At 40.4% G+C, this 13,726-nt stretch overlaps 1 protein-coding gene across 2 annotated transcripts in view; it reads right to left on the bottom strand.

The window, feature by feature from the left end:
• The window catches only part of LOC122555374 (sorting nexin-9-like), a 92,529-nt gene that overhangs the window by 46,839 nt on the left and 31,964 nt on the right, over window positions 1-13,726 (bottom strand). For both annotated transcript variants that reach the window (XM_087992386.1, XM_043701320.2), the window contains 2 exons: window positions 11,330-11,417; window positions 8,245-8,326 (listed from right to left, as the gene is read on the bottom strand). In XM_087992386.1, coding sequence (XP_087848512.1) covers window positions 8,245-8,326; window positions 11,330-11,417 — 170 coding nt within the window. The remainder of the gene's footprint in view (window positions 1-8,244; window positions 8,327-11,329; window positions 11,418-13,726) is intronic.

The following is a 13,726-nucleotide window of genomic DNA, read 5'->3' as shown; positions in this document are numbered from 1 at the left end:
TATTTCCACTGATGGGTGAGTGCCGAACCAGAGGACACAGCTTAAAAATACGGGGTAGACCATTTAGGACAGAGCTCAGGAGAAACTTCTTCACCCAGAGAGTGGTGGCTGTGTGGAATGCTCTGCCCCAGAGGGCAGTGGAGGCCCACTCTCTGGATTCATTTAAGAAAGAGTTGGATAGAGCTCTCAAAGATAGTGGAATCAAGGGTTATGGAGATAAGGCAGGAACAGGATACTGATTAGGAATGATCAGCCATGATTATATTGAATGGCGGTGCAGGCTTGAAGGGCTGAATGGCCTACTCCTGCACCTACTGTCTATTGTCTATTGTAAACATATATTTACAGATATGATAATGTATTTACAATAAAGTGACATCCATGCCTTCTGAAGGTTTTCTTTCTCCTTTTCCTCCAATTACATCTAAGAGCAATCCTGGAGCTCACTGTTAGTATGCAGGGAGTTGGTTCTATACGCCAGCCTGTACAGGCTTTGGAGTAAGAGATGGATGGCACACTAGCCTTTGTGGCTAATGGGCCCAGACATTCTGAATGCGTCCTGCCTAGATACAGGGTCATTCCCTTAGGCTTGAATGTCCACAGGGTTGGGCTTGCAGGTAGGGTTAAGATGGATGTACTGGGCAGGTCTGCAGTGTCCCAGTGGGAGATTTCTTGGAGGCCTGTATGTGTGAGGTTCAACTTGTAGCTGGGTGCACTGGCCCCACCCTGTCTCCTTGAGAGGAAGAAGCACGTGGAGCAAAATCAAGATCCTGTTTGATGCTGAGCACCAATGGCTGAAGAAATGGAATGCTGATGCTTGACAGAGAGTGCTGGGCCTGTCTCTTTATTGCATCTGTCAATCTGTCCATGGAGGCAGTCAGATGCTCACATTCCAGAGGCAGCACAGTTCAGATAAATGGTGGAGTTCTCCAAGCTTCAGGTCAGTTTCTCCAGTGTGTTCAACAAGCCTGTCTGCTGTTCCTATCTGTGCTTCTACATTTGGGCAAGGTTATCAATGGCAACCACCACAGGATCCTGCCTGATGTTGAGAAGGTACGTGGTCTCCAGTGGTCCTTTAGGGTGCTAGAGACCTGGGGCCTTATTTACCTTTGCCAACTGTGGAGACCTGGCAACGATATGGTCCCCAAGATATCTTCTCAACTCTACTGTTGCGAAAGTACTCACTGAGGTGTCAGTACCTGAGATGGAGGAGAGTGCAGGAAACATCATTGCCAGTGCTTCCTCAGAGACAGAATGGGAGATAAAAGTCCTAAAGAGCTGGTCTCTTCATTGCAGCAACTCTGCAGATGCCACATGTGCATGGAGGAGACAAAAGAGAGAATAAGTTGTGAAATAAGAGTAGAAATTTGGGAATGTTAAGAATCGCTTCACATAGTGGTAATGGAAAAGCAGGACAGCACTTGACAATGAAGTTTGCTCAGTTGCCAGGAGGCAGCAGTCTTGGCACATGAGTAGTCACAATCTTCTCCTGCTAAGTCAAGGACTACAAACAAACAAAGAACAGTCTTTCGAGCCTGCTCCACCAATCAATAAGATCATGGCAGTTCTGATCTTAACTTCAACTCTACTTTCCTGCACATTCCTATAATCTTTCATCCTCATGGTAATCAAGGATCTACCTATCTCTGCCCCAAAGTATTTAAAGATTTCCATTCACTGTTTTCTGAGAAAGGGAATTCCAAGACTATAGTTCTGTAAGAGCAATAAACATGTTTCCTTATCTCTGTCTTAAATGGGCACTCCTTTATATTTAAGCAATTACACTAGTTCTAGATTCTCCCACAAGAGGAAGCCACCTTTCAACATCCAGCTGGCCAGGTCCCCTCAGGATCTTCTATGTTTCAAATGAGTCACCTCTGAAGCTTCTAAACTCCAGAGGACATAGGCCTGGTCTTTGCTCAAAAGATAAACCTCTCATTCCAGGTGTTAGTCTAGTAAACATTCTCTGAACTGCTTTCAACACATTAACATCCTTCCGTCCCTATGGTGACCAGTATTATACATTGTACTCTATACATGTCTCAATAATGCCCCATAAAACTTAACTATAACCTCCATATTTTTGCATTCAGTTTCTCTTGCAATAAACCATAACTTTCTATTAGTTATCCTAATAATTGGCTGAACCTGCATATTAACCTTTTGTGATTCATGCACTAAGGCACCCAATTCTCTCTGCATCTCAAAGCTCTGTAACCTGTAACTGTTTAGATAATATGCTTTAAATGTTTCTACTAAAATGGACAATTTTACTCAATTCCAAAAAGTACTCCTGTTGCCAAAACTTTGCATACCCATATAATCTACATCACTTCGTAGGCTCCTTATATTCTCTTCACAACTCACTTTCCTACATATATATGTCACCATCAAATTTAGCTGCCATACCTTTGATTACTTCATCCAAATTAATTACAGTGACAAATTGCAAACTGTCGAGGTCTCAGCACTGACCTTTCTGGCACACCACTTGTAAAATCATGCCAGCCTGAAAAAGATCTATTTATTGCTACCCTTTGTTTCCTACTAGCAAGCTCTAATCTTGTATCAATGCCAATATGTTGCTCCCTACATCATGAGTTTTATTTTGCACTATAACCTTTGATGTGGAACCTTGTCAAACGTCCTCGAGAAAGCCAAGTATAATAATAACTGGTTCCTCTTTATCCACTTACTTCTTCAAAGAAATCCAATAAATTAGTTAAACATACACAACATGGTATTATCAAAGAGAGATTGTGTGTGATTACCTTCAACTTATCCAAGTGCCCAGTTTAACATCTTTAATAATAACTTCTGGTGTTTTCCCTATGACAGGTCTTAAGCTAATGTATCTGCAATTTTCTGTTTTTTTGCCTCCTTCCCTTTCTGTATACAGGAGTCACATTATCTATTTTCCAACCTAAAGGAATGTTTCCAGAATCTAATGCATTTTAGGAAATTAAAATCAGCGCAATAACTTTTTCACTGGCTACTTCGTTTAAGATCCTCGGATGAATCCAAATGGCTCTGGGGACTTTGTCAACCCACAGTCCCAACAATTTACTCAGTACTACTTCCCTGGTAATTGTAATTTTCTCATGTTCCTTGCTCCTGTTCAATTCCTGATTTACAGCTATTTCTGAATACTTGAATCTTCTTTAGTGAAGACCAATATAAAACATGTTTTAATTCATTTAAGATCTCTGGTTCTTTATCTTCCATTACTAATTCTCCAGACCAATTTTCTATAGGATCATTATTTACTTGGTGAATTCTTTTCTTTTGTAAAATCTCTGCAGAAACTTTTCCTTCTTTAAAAAAAATTTGCTAGTTTTATCTCAGACTTCATTTTCCTCTTCATTAATCTTTCAGTAATTCTTTGATGTTTAAAAATAATATTCTGTCCAATCCTGTGACTGGCCACATTTCTTTGCAGATTGATATATCTTATCTTTTCTTTTGAGTTTGATATTATTTTTTACTTTCTTTTGGTTAACCACAAATGGCAGATCCATTTCTCAGAATTTTTTCCTGTTTGTTGGAATGTATTTGTTCTGTGCTTTCAGGAATAATCCCTTAAATGTTCATCACAGCATCTCTACTGACCTATCCTTTAATCTAAATTGCCAGTTCACTTTCACTGGCCCTGCATTCATGCCCTCTTAACTATCCTTGTTTAAAACAATAGTCTTGTACTTACATTTTTCTCCCTTAAGCTGTAAAATTCAATCATAGTATGGCCAGTACTACCCATTAGCACTTTCACTATGAGATCAGTAATTAATCCAATCTCATTGGTCAAAACCAGGTCGCGTACATCCTGCTGCCTTAATATGCTAGTTTGAATATTATCCTGAAAGCATTCCATGAGTTCCTCGTCTAAACTATATTTTCCCCTTATCTGATTTTTCCAGTCTATGTTCCAATTAAAATCCCCCATGATAATTGCTGTTCCCAAGCTCCCATTATTTCTTCCTTGATACCCTGCCCTACTATGTGCTTACTTTAGGGGGCACGTACATTACGCTCACAAGTGACCTCTTGCCTTCATCATTCCTCATCAAAATCAGACTGCTTCTTTGTCCTGATTTTCCAATTAAGGTAATCCCTTTCTTTTGTGCTAGTGTCATTCTTAATGAACAAAGTCCACCTATCCCTAATTTCCTGTCCAACCCAAATGTCATGTCACAGAGCTTTCAATATTCTAATCCCAACCTAGGTCATCCTTCAGACATGTCTCAGTTATGGTCACTAGATTGAGCTCAATTTGAAATACGAGTTCATCTGTTTTATTTCAAATGTTACATGCATTCAAATACAATGCCTTAAGGTCTTATCCTGTCATTATTTTGGTCTAATGTCTAATTGTACCTGCTGATTTATTCTTAGATCTGCATTCTCTGTCCTTTCCTGCCATTGCCTGCTTGTCATTTCCCACATTAATTCCTTCCTGGTGTGATTGTAATGAAGTCAGTGAGGTGAACCTCACAGAATAGGAGCTCCCTGAGTGGGGCTACTAATCTGGTCCAAATCAGGGAACCTGGCAGGACAGATATAAATAGGAGTGTCACCGCAGTTAGGCGGTAGTGTGGGGGTAATAAAAAGGGGGAAATAAAAAAGGGGGAAAAAAAAGAGAAAAAAGAAAGAAAAAAAAAAGATTAATAGGAGCGTCAGAGGTTTCGTTTACCCGGAGAGCTGGCTTTAAGAATGCTCAACGAGTGTCAGATATGATGCACATCTAACTAAAGGGTGATTTGGTGATGGGAATCAGTGGATGCATTTCACTTCCTTTGATAGATTTCCCCAATCTGATTCACCACAACTTCCCAAATTTGTTCCCCTGACCCCACTATTGAGGTCAAAACATGCTCTACTTCCCTAGTTATGCAATTCGCAAGAACATCAGGCCTTGTACTGTTGAGGTGAGACTGTCCCAATGGTACAGATCCCACTTTCCCCAGAATTTGTGCCAGTGCCCTTTGAACTAGAACTCACATTTCCCACAATAGTCTTTTAGTCATGCATCCATACCTCTAACATTGTTTATCTGCACTTTGGACGTGTCTCAAGTAACAAATGAAAGCTTCTGCTTCCTAATATGATGCTTAGTTCCTCACACTGGTTGTATAGAACCTCTTTTCTAATTCCATCTGTCATAGGTGCCTACATGAGCCAGGACAACTGGATATTGTCCCTCCAGTACTAGCACTGGGCAGTCAACTCAGTTGCCTGGACTCAGGCCTTTTGCTGCAGAGAACAGTGCCAATCCCTTACTCTTTAATGACAGGTGGTGAGGAGCCAAAGGTCAGGAACCATATCGCCCATCTTGGCTCTCTCTGCCATATTTTGGGCAGTTTTTTTCCTGAAATGAGACAAAGGAAGGGATCGAATGAGATGAAAATGGATGGCATGGCTGTAAGGGCTGTGCAGGTTGGAAGAAAGCAGTGAGATGCCCTGAGTCAATGTGCAGAGGCCATGCAGGGTTAGTAGCCTGATGATTAGTATGAATGGTAGCAAGTGAGGGAAAATGCTGTGCGCAATTGTGGCTGAGCTTTGGTGGGAGGTGGGCACAGCAACAGATTTAGAGTGAGCATGAGGTAGCAGAGAGAAGATGTTGGCATGGTCTTACCCTTCTAGAGCACAGAGATCTTCAACCTTCCTCTCACACTGCTGAGAATCTCTTGGGGCCACAGGCTCGGGTGGCAATTTCAGGACAGGTTGGCAGGGTGTGGTGCCATGTCAGATTTGGTGGTGCTGATATTAGAGAATACTGTCCTCCCCATCACCCTATGCAGTGGGACCTTTATCTCCCTTTAATAAACTGAGGGTGCCAACTTGTAGCTGTTGGCCACCTCCAGGGCAATTTGTCCAAGACTATGAAGAGCAGTTCTGTTTGCAATAATTGATCTGGTACACAGCCCTGGTTAAATGTGATGCTGGCAGCAGGAATCCGAAAAGATCCTTGGGGTTGAGAATACCTCCAGCTGATGAACTGAAGATAGTCAGGGAGTGACGCCTTAGAGGTATGGGGCATAGCTAATGAGGTAAGCTGTGAAGAATTGAGAAAGAAAACTCACTAGAGCTCATGAAAAGAAACTCCCTGAAATTGATTCAGCAATTTTTGATAAAATCCAGTCCATTTTTGTTTTAAATAAATAGGATTCTGTAAATTAGTTAAAACCACATTCTCCAAATTCTGTAGCCAGTCCCTCATCTCTAACATAAAGGAACTTGAGGAACCATGTAGCAATTTTTTGCTTAGAAACTTGATTGGATCTCCTGCATTAGCCAGTAATTAAGTTGACCTTCACAAAAGGAATAAAGGGAAATGTAGTCATGGTGGAAAACTGGCTTCAGATTCACAAAGATCAATATCACAATTGACTGCAAATGCAGTTGATTTCAAATACAATTGCAGCAGCTCTAAAACAGCATACTTTTTCCAAGTATTTTTTTCCCCCAAAGTGTAAGGGGATCCCTCATAGTGTCCTGGTCAACAGTGATCTCTCAACCAACATGATCAAAACAAAACAACTGCTGATTCAGCTTATCACTCTACGTGGTCCTTGCTCCTTCTCCTGCCCACAAAATACCAATCACTGCATTACAAAAGCAATTAATTAGCTATAAAACACATGCAGAGGATGAGAATGACACTATTATATGTTTATTTATGGTCTAATATAATTTGCATAATTATTCAAGTAGGTCAGCTATTAACTCTAATGGATCTATGCATGATGGAAGCAAAAAAATTGCACTCAAGTTAAATTTAAAAGAAATGATGATATTTAAGGCAGAGTGCCTCAAAAGTGGCAGGGAGCTTGGGGTGGATTGGATGGGGAGATACAAATTTGTCAGTTTCTTGCAATCCTTAGACTGCACAGTGCAACCAAGAATCAGTTAACACAGTTGAAGGAATACAGGACAGTGGTAAGCCAGGATGATAGGACTTGTAGGTGTAGGCATAGTCTTCCAATAAATGAAGAGACAATACACCATCAGGAAATGGCACTCTACAGCACCAACCCATTGGCCTGTTTTGCAGTATGCATATAAGGGGGTGCAATCAAGTTTACAACCACATTTGACATTTGTTTTATGTCCATTACAGCAAGATGCAATCCTTCATTTTCCCACCAGTTTCCATATCACTATCTCATGCTTTGGATTAGGATTTTAAAAGTAGAGCTGATTAGGGAGGGAGTTACAAACGCTGCAGTGTAACATCTGAAAAACTCCTACCAATCTTCTGTTAGGGAGAGATGCACTGAAAATTGTAGTCAGAAGGCACAGGAATTAATGGTAGGCTGAAGAAGTTTGGAAAAAAGAGCATGTAAGAGCTGAAAAGTGTTTTTTTTAATTTAATGTGTTTGGAGCTAGGTACCGGTGCAGGTTGGCAAGGATACAAGTTCTGGGTGAGGAGGGTGTAGTGTGAAACAAGACGCAGGTCTGGGTGTTTTGAAGAAGCTGGAGCTCATGGAAAGTGAACTGTGGAAATAGTCAGCTTAATAGGAGCATTTGGAGAATTTAGATAGAGGGGTGACAGAAGCATGGATAAAGTTCTAGCAGTGGAAGGGGGAGAAAGCAATCTTGATGTTGGATGGGACCCTGGTGTTTGAAGGTAGACTGGAAGTCAAACAAGATGCCATGATTTTGAAGAACCAAACTGAACCTGAGCATGCAGAAGTGATTTTACAGGAGGCTTTGAAGTAGTTTGAAGTTCATGGCAAGGAGTGCAGATTATGGGACTGAGGGATTTAAAGATGGGAGCAAAATTAATTGGAGTCAGGATCTGAACCAGTTTTTGGGTCGGAACATGAACTGAAAGTTCGAAATGCAGGTTTTATTTGACATGTTTAACCAACATTTCCACAAGCTGAGCGGTGGTGATTACAGACTAAAAGTCAAAAATCACTGAATATAGAAGTGTCAACACAAGAAGAGAAAAATATTTTATTGTATATTGTAACAGGTTTTCATTGGTATTGATGCTAGCCCAAAATGCTTAATTATTATTATATTTTTTGCTGTTGCCCATAATGTTCTCTTTGTCGTAAATTAATGAACGGTGATGTATTGAGGAACCAAGAAACTTCACTTCTCCTTTGAATTCATTTCAGTCCTCACTGTCACCCAGTTGTTCCTGGCTGCACAGGGCAAATGAGTAGTACTACAAATTGTACACCTTGAATAGCATCTAATTAAAAAGTACTATATTAAAAAGTACTTGTTACTTACTGTCAGTTTAATTTTTGTGGCCGTCTTCACAGTTTTCCCTACGATGAAGGGTTCTGCTTCGGTTTTTGTAAAATGGTACAGTCTACAAATATCAGAAGAAATGCTTGTTTTTCCAGTCACAATTAAACTGAAACCCATTGCACAGCTATGTCCTGTTATCGTGAATAAAATTTTCATGCACACATCAAGGAAAGACAATGATACATAAATTGTTTCCAACTTTTGATTTAAATCATGGCACAGACACCATGCAGAGTTAATAAAGTTACAGGTAAAACAATAATAATCTGCACAATCGAGCAATTTCGGGTGTCTTAGAAAAATATATATATCTATTAATTGCCTATTTAGGAGCCTCAGTTAGTGTCGGAGAGGAAATGCTATTAATGTGTCTTCATGCCACAGACTTAAATGGGCAAATGCAGGGACTTGTCAGGGTCCTCTCCCTCCAGATTAATTTCTCCTGCTTCAAAACTCACCCAGGAGAAAACATTACAGTTCATCGAACAATATAGACTGGTGCATTGTATGGTGTGGCTGCATGCAGTTTGTTTCATTGTAAATTGTGAAGGTAGACAGAAACTTCCTTTTACTTCTATTTAAGGAAATCCTTGCCTAATGTGGTTATAGTTATCCATTTTCAAAACTAGTGGAATTTCCCACAACAGAAATTTTAAAAACCTTGACGCAAACAGTGGTGAAGTACTTATCATAACATACAATGGGGGATTCTGAACTACAGCAACAAATGAAGGTTGCCACAGCTGAGATAAATGGACAAAAAAAGTGAAGATTTAGAAAGTCTGAGGATATGGAAAAATCAAAATCACCTTGTGATAACATTCATATAAATGTAATGACCAACAAGTAACAAACTTAAGCTGTCATTTTGTAATATCAGTGTTCTAATAAAAGTGAATAATACATATTCTTCCAGTATTATCACTTCCCATTCTTTGCTATTTGAAGATTACACAGTCCTCTTCCCTAGCAACTGAAATGGAGTAACAGTAACTGCAAACCAGTTTCCCCTGAAATAAATTAAACAGAAATTGATCAGTACTAGTTGTCTGGGTATTTCATGACTATACTCCATCTTACGATACTTCCAATTACCTGAACTGCTAAACATTTGTTGGTCTTGTTATTTTGTTATGACATCTTTCTTTAAAAACAGAATATGGCATAGCATGCTAAAAAAATCTTTTTGATGACTTATAAAAACCCTCCTTTGCAAATTAATCACCAAAAATAATCAAGAATCAGTTAAGACAAGACAATTTGAGCAGTTGACTTTGCATGGCCGCTTGGATCTGCTGAAAGAGATCAACTGGTCAATTCTAGATAGCCAGGTATGGAACACATATTATAAGCCCAACAGAGCAATGGAAAACCTTTCCACGGTGGGTGGAAATCAGAGAAGACATCCTAAGTTCTGCCCCTGACCCAACATTTCTCATTTTTACAGGGCAGGACTGGTGGAAGTCTGTAGTTCACAAGAATATTATTCAGGCCATTTAAATGACTGGTAGCCTCCACTGAAATTAGACATTAGAGTCCCCACTGTCTAGAACCCAGATTGTACATGCAGGAGCAGATTTGTTCTCTGTGCATTACTTTAACATAGCCCTTTGGAAAGCTGAAGTACCCCCTGTGGATGTGATCGGAGTACACCTTGGAGATAAGAGTCAGGGATCTGTTTGAGGGGTGGGGTCAGGTGCCCTTTGAAATTGTAAACTCCAGGGAAGGTGATGTATAAATCCTTTGTATTGGGAGTGTGGATATTTGTCAACAAATAGACAGTTCCTAACAAATGTGTTTAGAGATGTTATTATACAATTCTGACGCATGTGGAACTTGAACTCTCACCTTCTGGCTTAGAGGTAGGGACACAACCACTTTACCACAAGAGTCCTGTCAAGTATCATTAACCTGATAAAAAATCACAACACCTACCAAAATGTATTTTTATGAATTAGTGCTTTTCTCAATAGAGCACAGCCTATTGAGCTTGAAGTATTGGGACTTGTATGTTTTCTACTGTGTCCATTGATCTCTTGTGTATACTAATGAAATGCAATTGGAGGTTAAGGGGGAAGAGCGATGGGTGAAAATAGACACTAAGTGATGGCAGGTGTTTGAGGGCCTTTGGGATGGATACAGAGGAATAGGGTGGCTTAGCAGAAATGTTCCGCCATTGGGGATGGTTAGAGGGGCATGGAGTGAGGAAGTGCCATGGGAGGACATGGGAATTGTATGATGAGGGTGAGTGGGAGTAAGGGGGTGAGTGCGGTGTGGGCTGGAGGAATGCTTTATATTTTATTCCTTTATTTTGTTTTTGGACAGAGTGCTGGAACTCAGAGGCAGACTTCTCACACAATCCACTTTGGCAACACCGTCTCCTCAGCTCTTCTCAAGTTGCCCAGCCCGACTCCCAATCCAGCCCACTTCCCCACTCTCCACATTGAAAATTGTCTGTGTAGGTAGCTATTTTTTAAGAGGTCGGCTTCCTATGCATCTAATCTGGGAATGATAAAAAAAAATGGGAGCCTAGAGTCTAATCTTCACATAGACACACACACACAAAAACTTTTTATTTACGAGAACACATGCATTAGAAACTGGTGTTTGACTGGGGTGGACAAAGTCAGAATTCACATGATATCAGGTTATAGCCCAATTGGTTTATTTGAGATCACAAGCTTTTGGAGCATAGCCCCTTCGCTAGGTGAAGTGAGAGGAAAGCACACAGAACGTATGGGTAGAGAGATAAAAAGATCATACAAAGGGTGTGAGTGGAGCATCAAATAATAAGTCTCTGCAGGTGATGAAGAGTGTTAGACAGTGTGTGAAAAGTATCAACCAGAGGGATGGCCTATAATGCATTAGAAACATACAATTTCATATGCAACTAGACATGCAGAAATATGTGAGTTCCCAGTTCATCAGAGCAGAATGAGATGTCATTGATCTGAAACTTTAACCTGTTTCTGTCTCCACCTGTCAAACCTACTCAGTATTTCCAACATTTTCTGGTTTTGTGCCAGATTTCAGAAATCCACGGGTAGTGTTTGCTTTCTTTTACCTGGTTATCCTTTTTGGAGTTGATTCATTACTGCTTCGTTTGTCCTCTGCTTCATGGGTTATTACTTCATAAACCTGGTCAATTGATTCTGTATGGAAATGGAAGATACTTTCAGACACATATAGATAACATCAAACCTCCAAATCTGACTCAGACTTTATTTAGTTCATTTGCAAGAGCTCTTCTGAAACACGATGATGTTTATGTAGTCAAAACTAAATTTAGGTGCTGTACATTCTGCAGTTTGAAAACTAAAATCTGTGAAGGGTATAAATTGAAGACGTTTTGAAAAAAAATCACTTATATATGCCCCAACAATGTTATTCAAATATATGATGTGGAGGTGCTGGTGTTTGACTGGGGTGGACAAAGTCAGAATTCACATGATACCAGGTTATAGCCCAACAGGTTTATTTGAGATCACAAGCTTTTGGAGCATAGCCCCTTCACTAGGTGAAGTGAGAGGAAAGCACACAGAACACAGAACGTATGGGTAGAGAGATAAAAAGATCATACAAAGGGTGTGAGTGGAGCATCAAATAATAAGTCTCTGCAGGTGATGAAGAGTGTTAGACAGTGTGTGAAAAGTGTCAACCAGAGGAATGGCCTATAATCCGATTCAATGAAGCAGAGAGATACTACAAAAAATAAAAAATGAGGTACTGCTGGAGACAAACCAAATGACTGGAATAACAGTGAACAAAAACAGAAGCCGCTGGAAAAGCCCAGCATGTCCAGCAGCACCCGTGAAGGAAAACCAGAAGATTGGTCACCAGACCCAAAATGTTAATTTTGATTTTTCTTCACAGATGCCACCAGATCCATAGAGTACCCACAGCAACCCCGCCCTTGCGCCCGATTTACAACATCTGCATTTCTTTCAGTGTTTATTTGACTGGAATAACATGCTAGGTATAAGAGTCGCATGCCGAGGGTCTAACCAAAGTAACAAGTAATCCAAAACTGTACAAATTAATTAAGGTAGAGAGATCATAATTTATCAACAGGGCAGTAGGGAGGATTTTACAGCTACAGAAGAAGTGGTGGGGTCTCATGTAGCATGACATGAACCCAAGATCACGGTTGAGGCCATCTTCTTGGGTATGGAACTTGGCTCAGTTTCTGCCCGGCGATTCTTCGTGGTTGCGTATCTCGAAGGTGACCTTGGGGGATGCTTGCCCAAAGATCGGAAGCTGAGTGTGTTTGAAGTGTTCCCCAACTGGGAGGAACATCCCTGTCTGGCAATTGTAGCATGGTGTCCATTCATCCATTGTTGTAGCGTCTGCTTGGTCTCGCCAATGTACCATGCCTTGGCACATCCATGCCTGCAGATTATGACATAGACAACGTTAGCAGAGTCACTTGAATATCTGCTGTGTATGTGGTGGGTGTTTTTCCCATACGTGATGGTAGTATCCATGTCAATGATCTGCAGAAGTTGCCATGACAGGGTTATATGGCGTTGTGGTCGATGTCCTGAAGACTGGGTAGTTTGCTGCGAACGATGGTCTATTTAAGGTTTGGTGGTTGTTTAAAGGCGAGATGTAGAGGCGTAGGGAAGGTCTTGATGAGATGCTCGATATGATTGATAACGTGTTTTAGCTGCTAAGAACACAGTGTAGTTTCTCTGCTCTGGGGAAGTATTGGGCAACAAAGGGTACTCTATCGATCGTATCCCATGTCTATCTCCTGAAGAGGTTGTTGCGGTTTTTTGCTGTGGCATGTGGGAACTAACGATAGATGAATTAGGCATTATTTCTTGTTGTTATGAGGGTGTCTTTCAGCATCTTTAGAAGTCCATTGCATTCACTTCACCCGATGAAGGGGCTATGCTCCGAAAACTTGTGATTTCATATAAATCGTTTGGACTACAATATATGATTTCTGACTTTATTCCAATACAGGAGTTAAGTCTACAGAGGTAAAAAGAGAAATGCAATTTGCAATTTTACTGTGAAATTGTTTCTAGATGGAAGCATATGTAAGGACACCATCATCTGTGTATCAAACGTAAATATAAAAATATAAGGAATCGGAGTAGGAAAGGCAAATCAGCATTTCAAACCCCAACTCTGCTATTCAATAGCATCATTATTGATCTTCTACCTCAATCAACTCCATCTTTTTGCACTATCCTCATTCCCTTAATTCCCATGGTAGCCAAAACTCCGAGCTTAAATACATAAGACACCAAAGCCCCCAAAAGATCCATAACCTTGAGTTAAGAAAGTCTACTTACCTCAGTTCTTATTCTGAGATTGTGCTAAGTTCTAGACTTCAGAGCCAGTTGAAAGTATACTCCCAATTTCTCTTTCAAGAATTGTGTGTGTTTCAATGAGCTCACCTCTCATTATTCTCAATGCCAGAAAATATGGACTCATTCCACTGAGTCACTTC

This window comes from Chiloscyllium plagiosum, unplaced genomic scaffold (assembly GCF_037043375.1).
Source record: "Chiloscyllium plagiosum isolate Xiang-an unplaced genomic scaffold, Cpla_swu_hap1 HiC_scaffold_12, whole genome shotgun sequence".
NCBI lineage: Eukaryota > Metazoa > Chordata > Chondrichthyes > Orectolobiformes > Hemiscylliidae > Chiloscyllium > Chiloscyllium plagiosum.
Note: the sequence above shows the minus strand (reverse complement) of the source record. Positions and strands in the feature narration are given on the sequence as shown.